General features: G+C 45.0%; 1 protein-coding gene across 3 annotated transcripts in view; it reads left to right on the forward strand.

The window, feature by feature from the left end:
* ITGB2 (integrin subunit beta 2) overlaps positions 1 to 14,421 on the forward strand; it is a 42,637-nt gene that overhangs the window by 14,612 nt on the left and 13,604 nt on the right. For all 3 annotated transcript variants that reach the window (XM_082237667.1, XM_082237666.1, XM_082237668.1), the window contains 5 exons: positions 2,094 to 2,154; positions 4,066 to 4,154; positions 7,990 to 8,164; positions 11,477 to 11,647; positions 14,061 to 14,302. In XM_082237667.1, the coding sequence (XP_082093793.1) occupies positions 2,097 to 2,154; positions 4,066 to 4,154; positions 7,990 to 8,164; positions 11,477 to 11,647; positions 14,061 to 14,302 (735 nt within the window). In that variant the 5' untranslated portion in view covers positions 2,094 to 2,096. The remainder of the gene's footprint in view (positions 1 to 2,093; positions 2,155 to 4,065; positions 4,155 to 7,989; positions 8,165 to 11,476; positions 11,648 to 14,060; positions 14,303 to 14,421) is intronic.

Raw genomic sequence — 14,421 nt, forward strand, 5'->3', positions numbered from 1 at the left:
GTTTTTAAAAAGAATACTCATGTGGTCCTGAGGTATGTGCCAGGGCTAGGGTTGCCATGTGTCCTCTTTTTCCAGGACATGTCCTCTTTTTCAGGGGTAAAATTGCTATCTAGGTGGATTTTTAAAACTTGTCAAAATGTCTCTGGCTATACTTTCTGGATAAGACACAGGCATAACTAGTGGTTGAAGACTTGCTTTCCTCTTCTCTTCTCCTGCCCCTCTCAGCAATATATCACAGCTTCTATGGCCTATAGTAGGGGTATTTAAAATGAGAGCCGTCATAGCGTCTTCTTTTTTGCTTTTCAAAATATGGCAGCCCTCAATAAAATGTGTAATGGTGGGACATTGCTGCAGGGAAGGTGGTAGCTTTGTTCATATTCAACACTTTTTAAATGTGGTCAGTGGGGCTGAAAATAACTAAAAATGAATAAACCTTTGAAAAATACCAAAGAATGTATGCAAACATGGAAGGAGTGAGTTAACATCAGTGATGTCACTGATTCAGCCACTTAATGCATAACAAGCCCAATTGATTTATAGACTCCCTTTGCAGGTGGGTAGAAGAATGCCATTGCCTCAAACTGCTGTTTGAGTAAATGCAAGCAAATTAGATTTTCTTGAAAAAGTGGCACAGTAGAGAGGGAACACAGCTATATGTTCCAGAAGAGTGGAATTTATGCTACTATTTACAAGATTGTAATCACTATTTAAAAAAGCAAAAGGAGATAGCTGACCAGACCCTTAAAATCACACAATTTTCTCTAACTTTGCCTTTGGAAATAGTCGTGTTCATCTGCAGGCTGCTGGGCTGAAAAGGATCCTCCTATATGTGCTGTGACTGAGGTGGAAAAGGCACATGACAGAGACTGCCTGCCTCTTCTTTGATACTCATCTCTGCAAAGGCTGACATTTCACACTCCTTTACAAGTACCTCTGTGAAGTAGGCAAGTAGACTTGCCCACATGGCGGATGGGTGGGGCTGAGCCAGAGAGATAAGGGGAGATTTGAGCCTGACTCACATAGCTCACTCTTTTAACCACTGCGCTAGCTGCTTCCCAAAGTGTAAATGACTCCAGACTCACTGCTTTGTCAGAGGGATTCAGAAGTACAACGGAACTTTAATTTTCTGCACTGAAAGTGGATTAAAGCATCTTTTGTGGTTTGAAAAGTGACAGGGAGTTGTGTTGAAAGTGTGGGACGAATAAATGACTAATGGGTAGACATGTGAGAACCCTGCATGCAAAGCAGGATGAATGCAGGATATGTGCTCATTGTCATAAAACTGCCTTATTATTATTATTATTATTATTATTATTATTATTATTATTATTTCATAGCAAAACAAAATTTTCCTTACACGTCAGTTAATCAATGATTGCAGTATTGCCATAGCAATACCTTTTTCCCACAGGGCAGTTGGTGTCAGTTGGCCCTGGGGGAGTGAGGCAGGCAGTGCAGATATTTAAGGATGATTTGCTGCGATGTTGTGAGATACCAGAATTAAATTTCATTTTAAGTTAGTCGGTGCACTTGTAAGCAAATGCTGCATATACTTCTGCTTTCTCCCCAAATTTCCTATCCTACCCCAAAATATCACATCTGTAACTGAGCTTCACAAATTGTGTGCATCCTTCGTAAGTTCTTTGACTCTACAACTCCATACCAACCAAGTACCAACCGTCTTGGTCCATAGGATCAACAGGTGAGGTCTGGGTAGTTGTGCTGCCACCGGGGCCTTTTCAGTGGTGGCTCCCCATATGTGGAATCCCCACCCCCAGGTGCAACTTTTGCCATCCTTGTTAACTTGTTTACTCCCGCATTTGCTGGATGGAAAGCCTGAGATTATTGGAGGGAATAATGTTTTTAACTGTAAATGCTTTAAGATGTTTTAAACTGTAATTATATTTAGATTGTTTTTACTACAGTATTTTTGATTAGTGTTTTTTTTTTTTAATTAAAAAAGACTGTAGGATAGGTTTGCTGCCCTGGGCTCTTTCAGGAGGAAAGGCAGAATATAAAGTCAACAAACAAACAAAGTCACCTTATAGTCTTTTAGTGTAGTCATTTCATGGTATATTATTTCAATTTCACAGGAGATGCTTCCCGAGCGATTCCTTCTGCTGTCTGGCGCTGGACTGCTGATTCTGACATCAGGTACCTGCCGCTATTAGGTGGAAGTAGTGCTAGATCAGCATTATCTGCATTTGTAGTGGTGTAATGACCACCGTCTCCTTGTAGAGCCAAGCCTGTAAGGGCCTTGAACTAAGTGGGCTTAAGTAGGCTCAGCTTTCTGTTGGATTGGGCCCATTATCCTATCTTCAGTGGGAAATCTTGTTGATCGGTATTCCAAGTCGGTGGTGTTTTCCTGTGCAAGAGGCCCTTATCTGAGCTACAGGATCACATGCTAATTTTACCGATGGGTGCCATCTACTACACCATATTGCTAAAACATGGGCCATTGAGAGGGGGCAATGCAATCAAAACATATTAAAATAACTACTGGTTACTTTAATATGTGTCTGTGCAAGTGAAAAGGTGCAGGACACTCAGGCTTTGGGTCTGCGGTGCTGATAGCTATGAAACTGAAGCAGCAACCTTCAGGACTGTTTGCCTGAAGACCCCATAATGGATCAGGCACACAAATGGTTTGTAAGAGAATGTACAGTTAATTCATCTGCCCCAATCTGCAACAAACTGCAGCCCAAAGAGTTTGTGAAAAACAAGGTGGACGGGACACCATTCTTCCTAACAGCGGCAGAATGTAAGCCTGTCCTTGAAGGGCGTCTGGAGACTGGAGTTACTACAGGAAGCAGCAGCAAGATGCTTGTTGTCATGCCCGGCTCAAGGTGCTGCTGTCAACCGATAGCTGCTTATAGCTTGGAGCCTCGATATCAGAAGGATCCCTTCAACACCCTCACTTGCTGAGATATTTTGTACTCCTGGCTACACTGTGAAGCCTGGAAACTGGGGGTGCATGTCTGGGCATTTTTAATAGCTGTGCCCAGACCGTGGGATTCCTTGTCCTGGGATTTCAGCACTCTGCATCTTTGCCGGGGGGGGGGGGGATAGATATATTATATATACCTCTCTCTCTCTCTCTCTCTCTCACACCCCCACACACACCCCCACAAGCTTTGCTGTGTTGCCTCGCTCTTAACCTGTTTGTGATTTTGCTGGGGGATGAGGTATGCTGCTTCTTTTTATATCTCTTGTTGAGGTAAAACTTTTTATGGGTTATTTTAATATTATATTATATTGTATCATATTCACCTCAACTTTGTGGGCCTGTGTGGTTGAAGATGCATGATATAAGTAATCTTAGTAATAAAATAACTGTGAAACCCTGTCCAACAGGCATATTCCACACAGGGAGGACTCATCTGCTTGTCCCTTCGCTTTCCCCCAGATAAGCCTGCTCTTTACAGATGAACTGGAGCAAACATCAACCAGAACGCCACACAACTGTCTTGGCCAGCCAGCGGCTGATGGAGACAGTCAGTTGGCCATCATCCTTTCCACAGGAGTCGTCTGGGCAGCCCAGCACCTCCATCCACCCTGCCCAGGCTTGTGCCCGGGGGGGGGGTCACCTCAGTGCTGCTAATGCAGTGGTTTGACTTCACCCCTGGAGGTGCACTCAAGAGAGACGGATGCCAACCACTGTTTGCTCCAATTCAGCAGTAAAGAGCAGGTTTTCCTGGGGAAAGCAGTGAGGCAAAGGCAAACCCACTCAGGCCTAGAAAGCACAGGACAAGCAGTAAAGCTCTTGGGTGCAAGCTTTGTAGGTGTGGGACAAGCAAAGTGTGGACAAGCCCTGCGTGTCCTTCTGAATCCAGGCTGTTGATAAGGTTTGCAACTTAAGTGCCAGATGATGCAGCCCCTTCTCAACAATTAATATTGAAGTAGAGTCTTGAGATTGTTTTTGTCTCTGTTTTAATATTGCATTGGCATATTCATATATCGACCTTCTACATAGTTAGCCATGTACTCAATTTGCGGTAAAGTTTTAGCTTCATATTATGCGTAGTTTTTCCTCATGTTCATTCCACCTGCCCTGCTCTTCCTAAGCGCTGTCTCTTGAGTGCACCAAGTACAATGTGAAAACCTGTCAGGACTGCATCCAGTCTGGCCCAGGATGTGCCTGGTGTAAGAAGCGGGTAAGTTTTCCATCTCTTGTTTTTCATGCATACAGTGGTACCTCGGGTACATCAGGATGAGAACAGAAATCGTGCTCCGGCGGCACGGCAGCAGCAGCAGCAGGAGGCCCCATTAGCTAAAGTGGTGCTTCAGGTTAAGAACAGTTTCAGTTTAAGAACAGACCTCCGGAATGAATTAAGTACTTAACCCGAGGTACCACTGTATTATTATGTTCCGTCAAATACTTTTTCCTCTGAACCTTTTCACTCTGTATGATACCTTTTGGTATAAAGATAATGAAACTGACATCCTTCCGCAGGGCCTGCAAGACAGAGCTGTTCCACCAGGCCTTTTGTCAGGGCGCAGCCTGACCCCCTCCTCTGGCAATCTGCACAAAATTTTGCTTGATGGTTGCCATTAATTTGATTTTAATTTGATTTAATTAATTTTATAATGAATGTTTTAGAATGTTTAACTATTTTGCTTGTTGTTAGCCGCCCTGAGCCCAGCTTTGGCTGGGGAGGGCGGGATATACCGTATTTTTCGCTCTATAGGACGCACTTTTTCCCCTTCAAAAATGAAGGGGAAATGTGTGTGCGTCCTATGGAGCGAAAACGCCGTAGCCCCGCGACCCTCTCCCGGCTGGAGAGGTGAAGCGCAGCTATGGCAGGAGCCTCTACAGCCCCACGTCACCTCTCCAGCCGGGAGAGCGCACGCGGGGCTAAAGAAGCACCCCGCGACCCTCTCCTGGCTGGGGAGGTGACGCGCGGCTATAGAGGCTCCTGCCGTAGCTGCGCGTCACCTCTCCAGCTGGGAGAGGGTCGCGGGAGGCTGCTTTAGCCCCCCGCGCGCTCTCCCGGCTGGGGAGGTGACGCGCTGCTATAGAGGCTCCTGCCATAGCTGCGTGTCACCTCTCCAGCTGGGAGAGGGTCGCGGGAGGCTGCTTTAGCCCCCCGCGCGCTCTCCCGGCTGGGGAGGTGACGCGCGGCTATAGAGGCTCCTGCCATAGCTGCGTGTCACCTCTCCAGCTGGGAGAGGGTCGCGGGAGGCTGCTTTAGCCCCGCGCGCGCTCTCCCGGCTGGAGAGGTGACGCGCGGCTATAGAGGCTCCTGCCATAGCTGCGTGTCACCTCTCCAGCTGGGAGAGGGTCGCGGGAGGCTGCTTTAGCCCCCCGCGCGCTCTCCCGGCTGGGGAGGTGACGCGCGGCTATAGAGGCTCCTTCCGTAGCTGCGTGTCACCTCTCCAGCTGGGAGAGGGTCGCAGGAGGCTGCTTTAGCCCCGCGCGTGCTCTCCCGGCTGGGGAGCCGAAGCGCGGCCATGGCAAGAGCCTCTACAGCCCCATGTCACCTCTCCAGCCGGGAGAGCGCGCGCGGGGCTAAAGAAGCACCCCGCGACCCTGTCCTGGCTGGAGAGGTGATGCGCAGCTTTAGAGGCTCCTGCCATAGCCGTGCGTCACCTCTCCAGCCGGGAGAGCGCTTGCGGGGCTAAAGAAGCACCCTGCGACCCTGTCCTGGCTGGAGAGGTGATGCGCAGCTTTAGAGGCTCCTGCCATAGCCGTGCGTCACCTCTCCAGCCGGGAGAGCGCTTGCGGGGCTAAAGAAGCACCCTGCGACCCTCTCCTGGCTGGAGAGGTGATGCGTGGCTATGGCAGGAGCCTGTCTGCTGCGCCTTTCCGCTGCTCCCTGACCTGCTCTTTGGGGCTGGTGGTGGGCTTCCCCCCGCCAGCCCCAAAGAGCAGGTCGAAAGAAACCTGAAGCCTGGAGAGCGCGAGGGGCCAGTGCACACCGAGCCCTCTCGCTCTCCAGGCTTCCAAGGTAGCCGCCTGAACGCACCTTAAACGACACCTTGTTTTAGAGCAGGAAAACAAGAGGGGGAAAGTTCTCCCCCTCTCTGTGCAGCGCCTCCTGCCGCTTCACTGAAGGGGCGCTGGGCAGAGAGGGGGAGATTTTTTTCCCCTTGTTCTCCCCCCTCTAAAACAAAGTGCGTCCTATTGTCCGGTGCGTCCTATGGTGCGAAAAATACGGTAAATAAAATTTATTATTATTATTATTTATTTTGTTTTGGATAGTGGATGCCCATTTCAAGTTTTGCTTTTTGGGCAGGCCCACCGTCACTGTCCTAAAAATAACAAACAGAATCTGCTGTTTTCACAATGGTGAATGCTCTGCTCTTCTAGATCTCCAGCTTCATGGCACCCCTTTCCCTCTTCGGGGGCAGATTCATAGGTCTCCAATTTCAGTGGCGCCCTGTGCAATGCCAAAATGTGGCCCAAGAGATTGACTGGACAGCATTGACTTTGCTATGAGGAGGGTGGAAGCCAGCAGCAGCCAGTTAGGATTTCTCTCAACATGGTGCAACAAAAATAAAAATAATAAAACCACACAAAACCACAATAAACTTAATGGCACAATAAACTTAAACCCAGATTCAAAACTAACACAATAAAACTTAGGTCTCTTAGATCCGTGCTTGAAACTTGCAGATTAGGTGGGTTAAATTAATAATGTTCAAATAAAAATTGAAAGCAAATAATGAGAAGCGGCATTGATTGTAGGTAACTTCACAATTCGTGGTTCCTATCACTTTGATCTTTTAGCCACAGGTCATGGGTCAAATCTGAGAAGGGAGTTTGTTTCCTGAGTCTATTTCAAAATGGAGGCTTGATATCACACACAGGTCCCTCAGGTCTGGTTCTTAGCTGCGCATGATGGCCCTAGTAGTAGATAGGTAGCCGTGTTGGTCTGCCATAGTCAAAATAAAAAAAATTCCTTCCAGTAGCACCTTAAAGACCAACTAAGTTAGTTCTTGGTATGAGCTTTCGTGTGCATGCACACTTCTTCAGATACACAGAAGTGTATCTGAAGAAGTGTGCATGCACACGAAAGCTCATACCAAGAATTAACTTAGTTGGTCTTTAAGGTGCTACTGGAAGGAATTTTTTTTATTTTGATGATGGCCCTGTTAGTCTCCTCCATTATGGGCATTAGTTGCTCTTCAAGCACTTGCTGTCGACACGAATGGATGCAGCTTGTGCTCTGGGGATTCTTCTTCATTTTGTCCCTCTCCCATCCATCCTCCTCCTATCTGGCCAGGCAGGCATGTATTTCCATACCTGGGAACACCCAAAAGTAGTGCACAAGAGCAGATATTATGCAAAACCGGAAGTGGGTGTTCTGGCTAGCAAACTTTGCCCCGGAAGACGAACAGAAGCCGACCGGTGGAAGGGCACCGGCAGCGGGAGACCTCATTGGGGAAAGTACACCTCAGTTTAAGAAGGCTTTTGGTGTAAGAACGGGCTTCCGGAATGAATTAAGTTTGTAAACGGAGGTACCACTGTATGTTGACAATAAAAGTCCAGTCCGCCATCTTTCCTCCCCGAAAGTCCCCTTATTGACTTCCATGGCAAGGGGAAATATGGTTGAAAAGTACAGACTAGTACAGACTAGTATTTCAATAACATCATACATGAATACTATGACAAAAAACTTGTAAGCATGAGCAATGTTGGACCAATTCCACAACAGACTGCCATATGGAAGTCCCATGAATGCCTTTCCAGTACAATCCTTTAGAAGAGTAATATTTTAAGCTCCTGAATTCTGTTCTGACTGTCTGTAGACAGGCTGTTTGGGAGCCTTTGGCTGAAGAACTAGTTATAAATGCCCACCACCTCAAGCAAAGGTATTCTCAGCCCTGTAGCTAGATATCCTTTTAACTAGAGACACTGGACATTGGAAGTTCTGCAGGCAAAGCACGTTTTTGGAGCTATTGTTCTTCCTCTGTTGTCCAAAATGTATCAGACTTATTTCTGAAACATACTGACCATTTATTCTTTTTGCTTTTTATAAAATACAGGATTTCACAAAAGTAGGAGAACAAGATTCCAGTCGCTGTGACACCAGGGAACAACTCCGGCAGAGGGGATGTGGGGATGACATAATTTTTCCAGAAAGCTTTGCCCAGCCAGGTCCACCACCAAGTCAGATCAAGCAAATCCAGCCTGAGAATGTGCACCTGCAGCTAAGACAAGGTACTACTCTGAGTAATTATTAGACAAAGAAATATAAAGTGGATGAATGGGATGATTATAGTGACAGGGCAAAGAACAGGTGTGACTTCCTTTGTACAGGTATATAAATAGTTCTCGAATTCTGGGAAGGTGGGGAAGTACATTAGGCCTGGTTTTAAGAGTGTTGGATTTGATTGTTTAAATTCTATAATGCCTCTTTGGGAGCCCTTGGCTGAAGAACTAGTTATAAAGTGCCTGAAACAAATAAGCAGAGGAAAGATGTAGATGCTGAACATCCAGAGAAATATATGTCACCTGTGTTGTTATACACATGCACCTTGTTCACTTCTTTTTCTGTTTTTTTCTCTCATATTTGAATATTTATTAAAGCTTGAAAGAACAAAAAACAGGGACTTCCGGGTTGGCGCCTCTGGAAATGGCGGATTTCCTCTGATCGGGAGGAATCCGCTTCGTGGGAATTAGGGTCTGGACCGCCACGACGAGGCGGAGACCCACCAAAAACCATAGGCTGGAGAAGCCTGTGGATGTGGGATTCGGCTGGCACCTTTTGCGCCTCCCCTACTCATGGGGAAACCCGGTTTCGGGGATCTGGAGCGACGTGGGGTGAGTGGCGCGGTGCTTCGAATCGACTGCTCTTTTCACGGAGTGAAGCCGCATTGCTGTTGCCGGAGAGCGCTGAATTTTTCCTGTGGACAATTGGATTTTAAACAACTACCCGTGAGTAGAACGGAAAATTGGACTATGAAACTTCTTAATTTGGCACTGAAGCGGGAAGGTCTAAACAGGAAGTCCGCCTTCCGCTCTTGTAAATAGATTGAAGCAAAGACATTGCAAGCTAAAGTCTGGAAAGTCGTTTGTAAAGGACTAAATTTCCATCAGTTAAAACTACCAAACCCCCCTTGGAAGCAGGAGAAGAGGGGGGAAATCTTAGACTGTTTAAACCTGCAGAACAGAGAGTAAAGAAAGATAAATTTCCACCGTCTTGAACCTGGGAACGGGGTGTCAGAGACAGACGTTTTGGGGAAGTTCATTGACTGTGAATAAAATGTTTTTTGACAGATAGTTAAAAAAGAGAAACATATTGATTCCAATGTTCCCTTTTGCATTTAAAAGGAACAAAGTATCTGAAAAACGAAAGGAATTTTGTTGCTGGATCTGCACTTAAAAAGACGGATACAAACAGAAATTCTTTCCTCTAGAGGGAGCTTGTGAAACTGTTGCTGGAGTCGATCTGGGGAATTCTACAGCTGTAGAGATTAAAGATCGTGAGAACCAGACATTGACCTTGAACAAGAATGTGCCCAGAAGAAGCTTTAGTGCTTGCTTTTTGCAAGACAAGCGCTTTACTGGAACAGCTACATGAGAAGATGGATTTGATGACTGTTGCAGTTAACAATTTTGGACAAACAGTGAATACCTACATAGAAACCACTCAGGAACCAATCCAGGAATGTGCTTTGACAGGGCAAGTTGTGCAGAAGATAAAGGAGGAGGTTGTTGCTGAACCTCAAGTAATAGAAATGGAGAGAGCCGCGGACTTGCAGGAACTTAAGTTGTTGTTTCTGACGACTGAACCTGGACAAAGTCAGATTTGGAGAGATGGAGTACTGTTTGGTTTGGAGATGGGAAGTTGGATAGATCCCCCTATGCAGGGATGTTTTGACTTTTGGGATCTGGTTTTGGGCCAGGGGGAGTTTGGAGTTGTGGGGGCCCTTAACCTTGGAGGGACTTTGAAACATGCCTTCAAATATCTTTTGGATTTCAGTGCTGACTATGGAGAATGGGCTGACCTGTCGAGAAGGGATAAATATATTGTCAAGTTGGAGTCTCCCCGAGATCTACCCCTCAGTGAGAAAGGAAGGAAATTAAGAATAAGACAAAGCAGAAGACAAAGTAAAGTGCAGGTATAAACATGAAGAAGACCTGCAGAAGGGACATGGAAAAGACTTAAGAGCCTCGGATAGAAGGTCACCAGGTTAATGGACTAGATGGAAGGGATAGAAAGGACTGACAAAACCCGAGACCAGGAAGAAGAGACGATGGATGAAGATTGGAAGAAACTTTAAAAATTCATTTATAGAATTATTGTAAAATTAATGAGTGTTAGAAAAAATGTTGGAATGAAACTATTTGGCTTTAGTAGAAAGGTTAAAAGGAATTATGTATAAATAAGTTTTAAGTTTTAAGCTTTAGGGCTTTTTATGGTAAGATAAGGTTAAAATAAATTAAGGTAATTTAATGACAGAATATAGTGAAAGATGGAAAGGATTTGCTGAGATAATTAACAACTAGAATACAAAAAAGGGAGGTGTGAGGAGGTCGATGAAACAAGTTAACGAAAGATAAAGATTTGGGAATATTGAATTTGTTTTTTAAAAATTTTGTTTATTTTTGTTTTTGGTTTTGATGTATTGTGTGTTTTGTTTTTTCTTCTTCTTATTGACTTGTATTGTTTAATCTCTCTTTTTGTCTTTCTTTTTCTTTTTCTCTGTAATTTTAAATTCTGAATAAATATCATTTAAAAGATAAGAACAAAAAACAGTATGCAGAAATAAACATCAAATAACGAGCGTTTGCCACACCTTGTTCACTTCTAAGTATGGATGTTGTGAGAGATTATCTGAGCCTGACTTGGAAATGAGCCCTAGGTGGTTCCAAAGACCCAACTCAAAATGGGAAGTGTGTCTCCCAAACTCTGCCTCAGAATATGAGTGTTCAGAGGAAATCCCCTTCCCCACCTGCCAGCCCTCAATATCGCATTTCACCTTGGTGAATAGACAGAATGCAGGAGTGAAGGAAGGAGAGACAGCAGAGGGGACACCCTCCCCCCAAAATCTGTCATCCTGAGTAACAGGGTGAGAGGGGTAGTTTTTTCAGGGGCTCTTTCAGTTACAAAAGCCACTGAAAGTACTACGTTTCCTGTGGAACATTGCACCCCATTATGCTATACCTTGGAGAGTTTACCCAACACTACAGGCAACTCCCCATTTATGCAGGGGCTGTGTTCCAAGCCACCATGCATTTAAGTGCAATCACACCATGCATTTAAGTGCAATCACACCACATTTAAGTGCAATCACACCATGCATTTAAGTGCAATCAGCACCATTGGAAAAGCCTGCAAACACCCTCAAAACCTTTGCAAACTCTTGAAAAAACAGTAAAAAACCCCCAAAACTAACAGTACTTACCAGACGCCAAACTCCACCACAATCACTCCCTCCAAACCTCCTTGCTGAAACTCCCAACTATCCACAGGCCTCAACGGTCGGTGTAAAGGTGTAAGCTCATTCTTTTCCCTTTTGCTAACAGATCTACCTGCTGTTTTTAATGTGACATTCCGCCGTGGGGAGGACTACCCTATAGATCTTTACTATTTGATGGACCTCTCATACTCTATGAACGATGATCTGGAAAATGTGAAGAAGCTAGGAGGAGACCTGCTGAGAGCTCTCAAAACGATTACCAAACATGCTCGAATAGGTGCGTACATTTCTGATTAATCCATTTGTCTCCTGGTACTAACAAAATTAGGGACGCGGGTGGCGCTGTGGGTAAAAGCCTCAGCGCCTAGGGCTTGCCGATCGAAAGGTCGCGGTTCGAATCCCCGCGGCGGGGTGCGCTCCCGCTGCTCGGTCCCAGCGCCTGCCAACCTAGCAGTTCGAAAGCACCTCCGGGTGTAAGTAGATAAATAGGGACCGCTTACTGGTGGGAAGGTAAACGGCGTTTCCGTGTGCTGCGCTGGCTCGCCAGATGCAGCTTCGTCACGCTGGCCACGTGACCCGGAAGTGTCTCCAGACAGCGCTGGCCCCCGGCCTCTTGAGTGAGATGAGCGCACAACCCTAGAGTCTGGCAAGACTGGCCTGTATGGGCAGGGGTACCTTTACCTTTACCTTTTACTAACAAAATTAGCATCTAGGATTGTTTTAATTCAAAAGAGTAGAACTATACGGAGCACAACTCTTCCATATCAAATACAGATTTACTGAGATTTAGTGAAATTATTTTTGCACTGAAGGCGCTGTCAATGAGGCTGGGTATGGAACTTCTGCTGCTACTTCACACAGTGAATGGAAGATAATAGGAAAAATGAAACATGATTTAGGACTCAGCGGCTCCCTCGGCCAATAAAGCGAGGTGAGCGCCGCAACCCCAGAGTTGGCCACAACTGGATCTAATGGTCAGGGGTCCCTTTACCTTTATATTAGCAAAGAAACAATTATTTGAATGCATTATAAACATGCAACACCAGATGGCGTCAGAGAGCAGGAAAATTTTATACGTGATTTTCAATAGGTTTTTTTGTTATGACAATATGATTTCTGACTTAATTATAGCATTTTTTGCCTGTGTGTAGATCTACCCTTAATTGCTTTGTTTCATTTATTTGCCTCATTTCTCCAGATGTTTGCGTATAAGATTCTTTTATTTTATTAACTGTTCCTTCTAGTTTTCCCATATTTTGTCTATTCCATAATCCAAAGTGCCCAAATCATTTTTAATTTAATTAATCTCTAATTCAAGAGATATTGTTTGTTCTACCACCATCTTCTGGGTATCTAAAGATGCCTCTCTTTCCTCTGCTGCCCTTTTCCTGGTACCCAACATGCTGTGTTGGGTCTGTTTTAATCCCACCCCCTCTGTTTTCTGCTTTGCTTTTTAATAATGTTAGCACATCTGTCTCTTTATGCGGGGTGGAGTATAAATAATAAAATGTTTATTATAACTGTTCCTGTAGAAACTTCAGCAGCAGCACAGCTCCTCTAGATACCTTGTTTTGACAGCAGTACCAGCAAGCTTAGCTCATTTAATAAGAAAAAAAAAATCATTCCCATGGAGGAAGTATCAACTGGCAAAGTAGATTTTATATTCTTATGCACATTTTTGTCATAATATAATAATAATAATAATTCCGCTTAATAATAAAATAATGCACTTCAACATAGCACAGAAACTCCTTTGTTCGTTTAAACTTTTGTTATCTCAGAGCATAAATCAAGCCTTTTGCCTTCATTCTTCACTCAGCGGCTTCCTCCTTTCTAAGTGGTAAAAAGTAGCTGACTCACCTAATAAAAGCTCTCAGTGGCAGACAAAGAAACTCACTTAAGTTGTAAATCATTTTATTCCGAAGATAATTCAGAAAGGAATGTGTTTCTGGATCTAGTTGTCCATAGAGGCTGCTGCGTGGTTTCTTCAGGATGGGTTTTCCTCCGCTTCCAAGTCATTATCCATCCTGCCAGGGACCCCAGAAAGACAGCCCTCTGGCAGCCCCCTGCCCCAGGCAGAACAGCTCTCAGGAAGCTTCAAGAGGAAATGAAAAGAAATTTGGAAACATGGAAATGAAAAGAAATTTGGAAACAACTATTTGTTCTGATTCAGTGGCAAAAAGCAGTTTTCCCTGGGGGAAGCAGCAGGTCAAACTCAGACCCATGCTTTGAAAGCGTGGGGCAAGCGGGAAACTGCTCAGATCAGTGCTTTTTAGGCAAGAAACAAGTGGAACTATGGATGAGCCCTTTCTTGAAGTAAAGATGCCAACAGTCAAGATCTGAACCATAGGAAGGAAAAATATGACATTTACTCTCATTTGGGTGACAGGCAGCATGTAAAGAAAAAGATCTAGCTCTTTCAGGGGGGTTGGAGATTTTAAGGTCAGAGAAAAATAGAATTAATATTTCTTCTGTTGTATTCAGTTGTCAAATGATACCCCTTTTGTAATCCCAGCTCTTTCCACTTGTATTCCTCTATTTAACTTTAAATTTATTTTAAACAATTGCAGAGTATATTGACTGCCCTATCCCCCTCAGTGGTTTAGAGTTCTTCCCTCTCTATATATCTCCAGTGACGATAACCATTTTGGACCCTTCTTTTCAGCGGCACTTTCCTTGTGTTCCCTTAGGGTTTGGCGCCTTTGTGGACAAGACTGTCTTGCCCTTTGTTAACACCCACCCAGAGAAGCTGCAGAACCCTTGTCCAAGCAAGGAGACCAAATGTCAGCCACCATTTGCTTTCAGACATGTGCTCAGCCTCACAGACAGGGTAGAGAAGTTTAAAGAAGAAGTCGGGAAGCAGGATATATCCGGGAATCTTGACGCACCAGAGGGAGGACTCGACGCCATGATGCAAGCCGCTGTCTGTGGGGTAAGAGTACCTTATGGGAACAGGCACCACAACAAAGTGCTCTTGGGGAGTGAGGAAGTTGAATTTGGGGGACCATGGATTCCTGTCCAAAGTGGAAGAGAGTTCCCCCCGATAATCAT

The sequence above is a fragment of the Podarcis vaucheri genome, assembly GCF_965113315.1.
Source record: "Podarcis vaucheri genome assembly, chromosome: 1".
Lineage (NCBI taxonomy): Eukaryota > Metazoa > Chordata > Lepidosauria > Squamata > Lacertidae > Podarcis > Podarcis vaucheri.